Source organism: Hemitrygon akajei, chromosome 9 (assembly GCF_048418815.1).
Source record: "Hemitrygon akajei chromosome 9, sHemAka1.3, whole genome shotgun sequence".
In the NCBI taxonomy this organism is placed as follows: domain Eukaryota; kingdom Metazoa; phylum Chordata; class Chondrichthyes; order Myliobatiformes; family Dasyatidae; genus Hemitrygon; species Hemitrygon akajei.
Genome location: NC_133132.1, coordinates 121,950,659 through 121,963,259, shown reverse-complemented (window position 1 = coordinate 121,963,259; position 12,601 = coordinate 121,950,659). Strand labels below are relative to the sequence as shown.

The 12,601-nt window shown below is 42.3% G+C and overlaps 1 protein-coding gene across 4 annotated transcripts in view; it reads left to right on the top strand.

Annotated features, from left to right (window-relative positions):
* LOC140733505 (rho-associated protein kinase 2-like) overlaps window positions 1-12,601 on the top strand; it is a 227,023-nt gene that overhangs the window by 118,897 nt on the left and 95,525 nt on the right. For all 4 annotated transcript variants that reach the window (XM_073056925.1, XM_073056922.1, XM_073056926.1 and 1 more), the window contains exon 10: window positions 7,212-7,275. In XM_073056925.1, the coding sequence (XP_072913026.1) occupies window positions 7,212-7,275 (64 nt within the window). The remainder of the gene's footprint in view (window positions 1-7,211; window positions 7,276-12,601) is intronic.

The following is a 12,601-nucleotide window of genomic DNA, read 5'->3' as shown; positions in this document are numbered from 1 at the left end:
GCATAGCTACAGTCATAATTCGAAAGCTAGTAGGGCAGGGGGCAAAGCACACAGCCTTGTGGGGCTCCTGTGCCAATGGAGACTGTGAAGATGTTGTCAATCTAAGCAGACTAGGATCTGCAAGTGCAGAAATTGAGGATTCAATTGCACAAGGAGGTATTGAGGCCTAGGTCTTGGACCTTAGTAATTCTTCTGAGGGGATGGTAGCATTGAATGCCCAACTGTAGTCTGTAAAGAGCATCCTGATAATCTTTGCTGCCCAGGTATTCCAGGATTGAGTGAAAAGTCAATGAAATGACATCTGCTATGAACCTGTTGCATGGTAGGCAGATTGGAATGGACCAAACCCCTTAGGCAGGCAGAGGTCAATAACTTTTTATCACCACCTCTCAAAACACTTCATCATTATGGATGTAAGTGCTTCTGGACAATGGTCATTGGGCAGGTTTCCATCTTAAGTATAATTGAAGCCTGCTTGAAATAGCTGAGTACCTCAGACTACTGAAGTGAGAGGCTGAACACTCCAGCCAGTTGACCACCACAGGTCTTCAGTACTCGGTACCCTGTCTGGACAGGATGCTTTCTGTGGGTTCACCCTTCTGAAGGATGCTCTCACATTGGTCTCAGTCACAGAAATTACAGGATTATTGGGCTGTAGGAGTGCATAATAGTTTATCCATGTTTTGAAGGTCAAAGTGAGCATAGAAGGCATGAGCTCATCTGGAAGCTCACCCTTCTGTCACCTATGTCAATTGATTTCACTTTGTGATAGCATTCAATCCCTATCACAGTTGTCGAGCATCCTTCCCAAGCTGCTGTGGCTGTTGATAGTTACCAAGATTTGTTGCAAAGACAGCACTGAGCCAGCTTTCTTGGGGAGAAAAATTTGTGTAAATGGAATATAATCAGGATGTGAAACACAGCAGAATAGTAATAAAGTGAACTACAGTATTCAGATCATTAACATGGAGTATCATGTTTCTCAAAAAGAGAAAAGCAAGCTTTAAAGGTAAAAATAGGCTTGAAATGTTACAGTCAGTAATTCTGTTACTTATTCCCCTTTTTTGCCAAATTCTTCTCACAATTCAGGAACTAGTAGGATGTTTTTGATAATTTTGAGTACCTTGATTAAATTTGCAATTCTTTTATTTCACTGCAATAGTCTGTTAATCTTAAGGCCATAAGATATAAGAGCAGAAGTAGGGCACTCGGCCCATGGAGTCAGCTCTACCATTCAATGATGGGCTGATCTAATTCTTCTAGTCATCCCCACTCTCCTGCCTACTCCCCATACCCTATAATGCCCTGGCTAATCAATACCTATCTATCTGTGTCTTAAATGAACCTAATGACTTGGCCTCCACAGCAACTCATGGCAACAAATTCCACAGATTTACCACCCTCTGACGGAAGTAATTTCTCCGTGTCTCTTTTTTTAATTGAAGGTCCTTCAATCCTGAAGTCGTGCCCTCTTGTCCTAGAGTCTCTTACCATGGGAAATAACTTTGCCATGTGTACTCTCTCCAGGCCTTTTAATATTCTGTATGTTTCTATGAGATGCTCCTCATTCTCCGTAACTTCAGGGAATACAGCCCAAGAGCTGCCAGACGTTTCTCATACAGTAACCTTATTCCTAGAATCATTCTTGTGAATCGTCTCTGAACCCTCTCCAATGTCAGTATATCCTTTCTAGAATAAGAAGCCCAAAACTGCACACAGTACTCCCAGGTGTGGTCTCACGAGTGCCTTATAGAGCCTCAACATCACATCCCTGTTCTTATATTCGATTATCTCTAGAAATAAACACTAGCATTGCATTTGCCTTCTTCACCACTGACTCAACCTGGACATTAACCTTTAGGGTATCCTGCACAAGGTCTCCCAAGTCCCTTTACATCTCTGCATTTTGAATTCTTTCACCATCTAAATAATAGTCTGCCTGTTTATTTCTTCCACCAAAGTGCATGAACATACACTTTCCAACATTGTATTTCATTTGCTACTTCTTTGCCCATTCCCGTAAATTATCTGAGTCTCTCTGCAGGCTTTCTGTTTCCTCAACACTACCCGCTCCTCCATCTATCTTTGTATCATCGGCAAATTTAGCTACCAATCCATTAATCCCATTGTCCAAATCATTGACATACATCGTAAAAAGCTGCGGTCCCAACACTGACCTGTGTGGATCTCCACTGGTAACCAGCAGCCATCCAGAATAGGATCCCTTTATTCCCACCCTCTGTTTTCTGCTAATCAGCCAGTGCTCCACCCATGTTAGTAACTCCCCTGTAATTCCATGGGCTCTTATCTTGCTAAGAAGCCTCATATGTGGCAGCTTGTCAAAGGCTTTCAGAAAATCCAAGTACACCACATCCACTGCACCCCCTTTGTCTACCCTGCTTGTAATTTCCTCAAAAAATTGCAGTAGGTTAGTCAGGCAGGATTTTTCTTTCAGGAAACCTTACTGGCTTTGGCCTATCTTGTCATGTGTCTCCAAGTACTCCATAATCTCATCCCTAACAATCGATTCCAACAACTTCCCAACCACTGATGTCAGGCTAACAGTTCTATAGTTTCCTTTCTGCTGCCTTTATGTTATGTTTTAATAGCAAAACAATAAATACATGTAAATAAGTAACAGGATCCATCCCTTTTCCTTAAAAAGTCCAGAATTATTGTTAATAATTCATTAATTAGTAATTGCTCCTCAACGTCTTCAAGGCATGTGAGAGAGTTTTTTTTAGAATTTTATTGCCAATTTTGGAACTTTTCATTGCCCTCAGTGGGTGTGTACAAAGCTAGGCAAGGAGTTAAACACCGTCTCAAAACTTCATCCAAGCTGGAAGCTTTCTTCAGTGGTTTTAGTGAGTGCTTTACTTGTGAAACTGTAGAAAGTTAAATAAAATACATATTAACTTCAGTATTGAATCAGATTAATGGAGATTGTTATCTTTCTACACGTGTGCTTCAAGTGGAATTCTGAATTAATCTGTGCAAGAAATTACATTAACAAAACAGCTTATGTACAGAAGGTGATGTTCCTACAAACTGAACTGTGTCTCTGGAGGCATGAACACTTCCCACTTCTACTTGGCATCTATGGGATGTCAACTTAACTACTTAAACTAAAAGTCAGATGATCATTTCATTTAAGTCTTTGGTTAAAGAAGGACGGTCTCCAAGACTGGCCATGAAAATAGTCTTACTGCACAGTCTTTATTTGTTCTTGCTTTGAAGAGGTCTGCTTTGATGACGTACTTGCTTGTGGTAATGCCTGATGAGCAGAGCAATGATGCAGTGCCAATCTTCCCTCGAAATTTTTTTTTAAGCTGTGCAGACCAACCATTATTTTGAAAAGGAAATTTTCACATGGCCTGAAAACTGTGGCACAGTAAAGCTTTATATAAAAGAAAATTTCAGCTGAATGACAACGAAGGCTATGTGCACACAAGCATTTCAGTTATTGTGTGGCCAATGATCCATACATTTTAGGAGGAACAGTGCATAGTGCTCACCCAGTATGAGCATTCTGTGAGGTACTTTGGAAATGAGTTGTTCCCTCTTAATGTCTTTAACTCACAGTGGCCCCTCAGTCAAGAAAGGGACAGAGTTCACTGAGGTAACTTTGGATTGGGAAAAGTTCCTGCTTTGTGATGCACTGCACTTCCTCTGCATACATCTGGATAACCAATTTGGTTGCTCTGCACTGAGAGATTGCTTACAAATGTGCCAACCACTGCAAAGGCTTTTTTGGCTACTCCTACTATCTTCTCCTTCATATAGACACTTAACTCTCACAGAGTCTGAAATGAGGTGGGCATCCATTCTCCTGGATATTAGTCTTAAATGTGTTGACCATGGGCCGAGGAGCAGTGTTCATGTATCTTATGTACACAGGTGGTGTCTCCGTCAAGCAACAGAAGGATATCAACAGAAGCGTCAAATTGGGGTATGTTGTCACAATGTCTTTAAGGTGTGAATGACTGCATGCAAATTCAGGAGTTGGGACTTCATCCCTGTTATTGGGAATATGGTCACAGTCAGTAGGGATTGGGAAGGGTTACAACAAATCCACTAGTTCTAATTCTGGCAGCTGCTGATGTTCCAGAAGATATCTTTGGAATGTATGAGGAAGTAGTTACATCTGATGCTCAGCTGTCTCCCTGCTGTGCGGTGTGTATGCTAGAATAAGTAGTAGTCCAAGGTGCTGCCCCTGAATTTACAGCTGTATCTGGGTCTAATTCTTCTGAAGTATCAATAGGTTCTTAGCTCAGCTTCCTGAAGTCCACTGGTGCTTGCTGCACCATGTGTCCATCTGTGTTCTGCAATGTATTGTTGCTGTTTCCCCAGCTTGCCTTGCTACCATTCCTAGATTCTCCACCATTCTTCGGATGACTGTCTTGCCCACGTGTAAACGATTGTGCCCAGGGCTTCTCTGGCCACTCTCAGCACCTCACTCAAACTATTGTCCAATGGTGATTTATTACCACAGCCTGGTGCAGTGAGTTAAGGCTGTGCAGTTGATTCTTTTGTGGCTTCTGTTGAAAGGTGAGCCACTGATGAACTTGGTGCACTGTTCATCCCTTGTGTGCTCTTATTAAGTGGTGAACACCCATGCGTTTTCAAGTTGGGTACTTCTTCCTTTCAACCTTAAGTAAGGGTTTATCTTTGGGTTTGAATCTGAAGCTGAGAAGAACTGGGTAAAAATTCGCTGTGATGCATAACCGGAAGATGGTTCTTGTGTTTGTCTTGCTTTGTACTCCTTTGCTTCTGTTAAGGCAGCCCCAGCTTCATGCTCCTCTTTGAATGCAGTCAATGTAGCCTGTACATCAGCTTTCTCCATGTTTATATGAGCTTTCTCCATTTGCATTTCAATCCTGCGCTTTGCACTGCTCTCATTCTTGCCACTTCGGCTGTGGCAAGGGCCCCATGCTACAGCTATGCTAATTGGGGTTTTGTCATGAAGACTGGATCGAATTTGCTCGGTTTTGAAGCTGTCATTGTAGCGTACAGCATTCAGTTGTGTTTTCATACCACGGGTGGTGCCTTTGAAGATGAGTTGTCTTTTCACTCTACTCACAGTGCATGTGTACAAAGCTAGACAGGGAGTTAAACACCTTTTCAAAAATCACACAAGCCAGAATCTATCTTCAGGGCTTTTAATGAGAACTTCTTTGTGAAACTGCAGAAAGTTAATTAAAATGTGCTAAATTCAATGCAGAATCATTGCACTCCTGATTATACTTATACTATTGATTATTCTCATGAGTGGTGTACTCCAAGATAATATACTGAACATTCCATAACTATGCCGTGTAGTCCAGAGTGAACTCCTGGCACAACGATAGCTTAATACCAATAAACATATTACTTCCTTCAAAATATATACTAAATGTTTATCGTATTAAAACTCACAGATATTGCTGTTTCAAGGGCAAATGGGGGATGGGTGGGTGATGGAGATGGATGCCTTTCTACATCATGTGCTTCAAGTTGAAATCCAAATTAATCCACGCAGGAAATGATTTTAAAATCAGCTTGTGTGCAGGAAGTGATGTTTATATAAAAGGAACTAAATACAAAATGAAATGCCTCGAGAGGCTGGAACAGACATGCTCTCAAAAAGGTTTGTCGCCCCGGGAGCCACTAGGGTTGTATCCCCTCTATCACCACTGCTCTAATGCAAACCTTTGTATTATTATTTTATCACATTTTAGAATGTGCAGATTTCCATTCAGGTAAAGTTTTCATTTACTGTGCTACAGAAAGTAACTTACTACTTGAAAGATTTTTGTTTAATTAGACCAGTACCTCAGATTTTTTTGTAATTCAACACACAGTACCTATAAAAAGTACTCACCTCACCTGGAAGTTTTCACTTTATTGTTTTACAACATTGAATTTCAGTGGATTTAATTAGGCTTTTTTGACACTGATCAACACAAACTTTCGTGTCAAATGGAAAACAAATCTCTACAAAGTGATCTAAATTAATTACAAATATAAAACAAAATCATTGATTGCATAAGTATTCACCCCCTTCAAGTCAGTATTTAATAGATGCACCTTTGGCAGCAGTTAGTCTGTGTGGATAGGTCTCTATCAGCTTTGCACATCTGGACCCTACAGTTTTTCCCCTTTCTTCTTTACAAAACTGCTCAAACGATTGTGAGAGATCTGGACCCTGAGTTGAACACTCCATGGCATTAACTTTGTTGTTTTTAAGCCATTCCTGTGTAGCATCGGCTTTATGGTTGGGCTCATTGTCTTGTTGGAAAGCACATCTTCCAAGTTGCAGTTTTCTTGCAGACTGCAACGGGTTTTTCTTCAGGATCTCCCTGTATTTAGCTGCATTCTTTTTACTCTCTACTTTCATGGTAGGGATGTGTGTTTTGGTGATGTGCAGTGTTTGGCTTATGCCAAACATAGTGTTTATTCTCATGGTCAAAAAGTTCAATTTTGGTCTCTTCAGACCATACAGTTTTCTTCTAGCTGACTTTTGAGTCTCCCACATGCCTTCTGACAAACTCTAGCCAAGATTTCATCGGAGTCTTTTTAACAGTAATGATTTGCTATGTCATATTAAAGGAGGGTGAACACTTGTGTAATCAATTATTTTGTGTTTTATATTTGTAATTACTTTAGATCACTTTGTAGAGATCTGTTCACTTTGACACAAAATAGTCTTTTTTTCTGTTGATCAGTGTCAAAAAAGCTAAATTAAATTCACTGTGATTCAATGTTGTAAAACAATAAAACATGGAACCTTCCAGGGTTGGGGTGAATATATTTTATAGTCATAATATAAATGATGATTAGGATTTTTAAGTAAGTTCCTTTGTAAAACTCAGGGCTGACTGTACTTCCACCATCTTTCAGTCGCATCTGGCACCAGAACCCTCCAACAATTGATCAGTAAATGGATCAGCACTGAATGACAAAACAAAATTTGTTTGTGCTAATTGTTCACTGCATTGGGTTTTTTTGGACAACAATTTGGATTGAATGATTTTTCTTGCTGACTATCCCGAGTGTCTAGACCTTAAAAGGTTTTTTTTCCTTACTCAACCCATTATCAAAGGTAGGGCTTTCATGTTTGGTGTGAGTTGGTTGATAAATAAAAGAAATGCTGAGTTAAATTGCACTCTCATTTTAAATTGAGTTCCAAATATTGTCATGGCTACTAACCTTGAAGTCATCTTCTCCCTCAGGTTGCTAAGTGACACGCCCGCATCCTATAAAGAAAATGAGCCCAGTGTACCCAATAAAATTGAGGTGAGTACCAGACTGATGTATAGTTATCACACAAGGCAAGTACAAATTTATTCCCTTTAATTATTTAAAATAGTTTTTTATTTCAATCACGTTGTTTGTTAGAATTACTGTTCTGTGGGAAATTTTTTCTATAATCTTTGAATGACTTGAATATTGGAATGTAAGGTAGACATTCAATTTGTTCATTGTAAGCTTGGAGATATAGCACAAATGAAGATGCAAATCTCTGTGTTATGTTTTCTAGCTCCAAAATATAAAAACTAATTGGAAGGAAAATGGGAGTGTTGAGAATTACAGATCTTAGTTTGTGTTTACTTTAAGTGAGGTGCACACATATTATGTGGTAGCGTCATGACTTAGGCAATTGATAATTTTTTATATAAAACCTGTAATGGTTTATTTAAACAAGAATGCTTAATCAAACAATATATTTACAATATCACTCAAATACTACTGAAATATTAAGTACACAGCACTCCTCCCTGTTTAGCTGAGGCATTGATCATATGGGTAGTCAGAGGCTTTTCCCCAGGGCTGGAATGGCTAGCAGAAGAGGGCACAGTTTTACGGCGCTTGGAAGTAGGTACAGAGGAGAGGTCAGGGGTAAGTTTTTTATGCTGGGAGTGGTGAGTGCGTGATGCGATAGGGTTTTTTAAGAGACTCCTGGACAGGTACGTGGAGCTCAGAAAAACAGAGGGCTATGGGTAACCCTAGGTAATTTCTAAGGTAAGGATGTGTTTGGCACAGCTTTGTGGGCCGAAGGGCCTGTATTGTGCTGTAGGTTTTCTACGTTTCTATGTTATACACAATACAACCATTATACAGACAGCCACAGCATAGTAAATTTTTAAATTGTCCCATTCAGGCCTAAAGATTTGAATGCCATGGAAGCTTTCTTACTTTTATAAGGTAGTGGCTTGTCTGACAAAGGGGATCATTCTGATTGGCAGGTAAGATTTGAGGCTGTGAAGCTAACGTGGGTTTTGAGGCCTTCTCCATGGTGGTTGTAGGAGCTGACTGAGACTGCAACTGATTGATGTATCATCTCCAGATGATATTAGACACGATCTCCACTGAGTAAGAGAATGGTCCAGTCTGTTTGTGTCTTTCTGAGTACCCACTTTTGATCACTTCTGTAGTCCCTTGCTAGGAATGCTTGTCCAGGAGTGAAACATTGAGCCTCCAATTTATCTCATCTGTTTGACCTGCATACTATTTCTGAGATATGGGTTTGAGGAGTTCCAAGGGTGAATGCAAGTGATGATCCAGGAACAGCAGAGCTGAGGAGTTTTTGGCTATGGTGTGTGCTGCATTTGCGATATGCATGGAGGAAATTCATGAGCTTCTAATTCAGTGTTAAGGTAGTGAGTTCTGCTTATATTGCTTGCAGTGCGTTCTATAGACGCTGGACAAACCTTTCAGCAAAACCATTTTTAGCTTTTTGGTACGGTGCAGGTACCTTATTCCATTCATTTTTAGGAATGACTGAAACTGTTCTTCCACAAACTATGGTCCATTGTCACTACGTGTTCTGGAACACCAGTCCTTGCTCCATCAACAGTCTCTGATGCTGAATTGGAGGCTATTGAGAACACTTCTGGCCACTTTGTAGCTGCATCCACTACTACCAAGGAATTTATGCCAATGAACAGTTCTGCAAAATCCACATGAATCCTTTGCCAGGACAATGCTGACCATTCCCAGGGATGGAGAGGCACTGTTTTTGGCATTTTCTGGGTGTGTTGGCATCCTGCACAGTACATAGCAAGCTGCTTGACCTGCTGAATTATCATAGGACACCAGACAAAGCGTTGAGCGAACACTTTAATTTTAACCATGTCAAGATGTTGTTCCTCCAACACTTTAGCTCTCAGCTTGAATGACACAACAACTCAATCCCTAAGTAAGACAACCCCCATCAAGGGTAAGTTCATCATGGCACTGGTAAAATGGGGAAACTGGAGTTTCTGCTGTACATTCCAGCCATTTTAGGTGGTCCTGTAGGCTTGAGACAGTGTAGGGCCTGTTCTGGTTTCCCTTTGGATCAACTCTGTTGTAATAGGGAGACATTCAAAGTAAATTTATTATCAAAGTACATATATGTCATCATATACAACCCTGAGATTCATTTTCTTGTGGGCATACTCAATAAATCCAATAAGAGAATAATTATAATGAATCAATGATAGACCAAACAACTTGGGTGTTCAACCAATGCACAGAGACAACAAACTATACAAATACCAAAAAAAAAGCAATAAATATCGAGAACATGAGATGAAAAGTCCTTGAAAGTGAGTCCATAGGTTGTGGGAACATTTCAATGTTGGTGCAAGAGAAGTTGAGTGAAGTTATCCCCTTTGGTTCAAGATTCTGATGGTGAGGGGTAATAATTGTTCCTGAACCTGGTGGTTTGAGTCCAGAGGCTCCTGTACCTTTCTGATGGCAGCAGAGAGATGAGAGTATGTCTTGGGTAGTGGGGGTCCCTGATGATGATTGCTGCTTTACCCATATCCACTGTTTTTTTGTAGGATTTTCCATTCAAGGGCATTGGTATTTCTATACTAGGCTGTGATGCTGCCAGTCAATATACTCTCCTCTATACATCTGTAGAAATTTTTCAGAATTTTAGATGTCATTTTGAATTGTCGCAAATTTCTATTGAAGTAGAGGTGCTGCAGTGCTTTCTTCAAAATTGTGCATACTTGCTGGATCCAGGACAGGTCCTCTGAAATGATAACACCAAAGAATTTAAAATTGCTGAACCTCTCCTCCTCTGATCCTCCTATGAGGACTGGTTCATGGTCCTTTGGTTTCCTCCTCCTGAGGTCAATAATCAGCAACTTGGTTTTGCTGACATTGAGTAAGAGGTCATTGTTATGGTGCACTCACCCAGATTTTCAGTCTCCCTCCTTTACACTGATTGGGCCCAGACAATGGTGTCGTAAGGAAACTTGAATGTGGTGTTGGAGCTGTGCTTAGCCACAGTCATAGTGTAAGGTGAGTAGAGAAGGGTCAAAGTACACAGCCTTGTGGTGCGCCTGACTGATGAAGATCTTGGAGGAGATGTTGCCAATCTCAACATTACTGAGGTCTGCAGGTAAGGAAATCCAGGATCTAATTACATGAGGTACTGAGACCAGGGTCTAGTCAATAAAGAGCATCCTGATGTATGCATCTTTACCATTCAGATGTTCCAGGGTTGAGCGAAGAGCCAATGAGATGGAATCTGCTGTGGACCTGTTGGTCCAGTAGGCAAAATGGAGTGGATCCAAGTCGCTTCTCCAGCAGGAGTTGATATGTTTCATCACCAAACTCTCAAAGTACATCATCACTGGGGATGTAAGTGCTACTGGATGATAGTTACTGAAGCAGGTTACCAAGTTCTTCTTAAATACTAGTATAATTAAAGCCTGCTTGAAGCAGGTGGGCACCTCAGACTGCGGAAGCGAGATGTTAAAGATCTGAACACTCCAGCCATTTGAGTAGTGCAGGTTTTTAATACTTGTCCAATGTCTGGATTTTTGATTAGCATTGTGGTGAATACATCAAGAGGAGTGTCCTTTTTGGTAAACTTTTTTGGTAGTTCCTTTTCCAAGAGTAAGCAGGACAACCCATCATCACTTTTTTTGATGTGTTGTCCTCTTGAATTCAGTCTTATAAATGAGTCCTCCATGAAACAGAACCCATCTCTGCACTTGTACTGCTGCTGTTAGTGGAACTCCCTTCTGTGGATTGAAAATGGATTCCCATGCAAGTACAGGTTAAGACATTTTACTCACGAAACCAGACTCAAGGCCTCTGTCAATTTGTGCATAATTTTATTCTGCAGCGGTATGGGAACTTGATGCAAAGGCTATGGGGCGTTTACTTCCATCACGTGACATAATTGCACCTATACCATAAAGGCAAGGTATCACAGGCAAGCTTCACTTGATGGTATGGATCATAATGTGTGAGTACAGTGTCAGGTGTCACCATTTCCTTTACTTTTTTGAAAACCACCTCGCATTGCCATTTCTTCCTGGTCTGCAATAATGAGTTCAATGGATGGAGCTCTGTAGCCAGGTTTGGCAGGAACCTGTTATAGCAGACAAATCCTAAAAAGGACCGCAACTGTGACACTGTAGTGATGTGCTACACACAGCACTGAAATAACGACACGCAGTCGGTAAGTCGTTTCGAGACTAGTTTATTCAAACTTCGCGGCGCTGGCATTTAATCCCTAGTGCCCGCCCTCTCCGGGCGGAAATGATGTTAGAGGTGCATTACCAAAGTCTCTCCCCGCACGCTGGCTATTTGTGAGCCGGTTTGTCTGCGCAGAAAGTGGGTCGCCACATAACACCCCCCCCCCCCCCCCTCCCAGAACTGGCGATACAGCCCCCAATTTCCACAGTCTGGATCAGCCTATGTTTGAGAGTTCTGCCTCTGCATCGCAGTGCCTGAACCTCGACCAGCTGCGCCAAGTCCACATGGGCTGGTTTGAGTCGGTCCACTGTGAAAACCTCCTCTCTCCCCCCAATGTTCAGAATGTACGTGGACCCGTTGTTGCTGATCACCTTGAATGGCCCCTCGTACAGCCACTGTAGCGGTGCCCGGTGTCCGCCCCTTCATACAAACACAAACTTACAGTTCTGCAGGTCTTTGGGTACATGGGTCGGGGTCCGTCCGTGCTATGAAGTCGGTATGGGTGCCAGGTTGCGGAGCCTTTCGCGTAGTCTGTCCAGGACTGCTGCGGGTTCTTCCTCTTGCCCCCTTGGGGCTGGTATGAACTCTCCCGGGACGGCCAGGGGTGCGCCGTACACCAACCTGGCCGACGAGGCGTGCAGATCCTCTTTGGGCGCTGTGCGAATTCCAAGCAGGACCCAGGGAAGCTTGTCCACCCAGTTAGATCCTCTCAGGCGGGCCATGAGAGCCAACTTCAAGTGACGGTGGAAGCCTTCCACTAGTCCGTTCGACTGTGGGTGGTAGGCAGTTGTGTGGTGTAGCTGTGTTCCCAACAGGCTGGAAGTGAACTGGGCGCCTCTGTCGGAGGTAATGTGGGCCGGTACCCGGAAGCGTGCTACCCAGGTTGTGATCAGTGCTCGGGTGCAGGAATCGGCAGATGTGTCGATGAGCGGGACCGCCTCTGGCCACCTCGTGAACCGGTCTACCATAGTTAGGAGGTACCGCACTCCTTGGGACACTGGTAGGGGGCCCAGGATATCCACATGAATGTGGTCGAACCTCTGGTGGGTGGGTTTGAACTGCTGCGGCGGGGCTTTAGTGTGCCGCTGCACCTTGGCTGTTTGGCACTGCACGCACGTTCGGCCCATTCACTGACCTA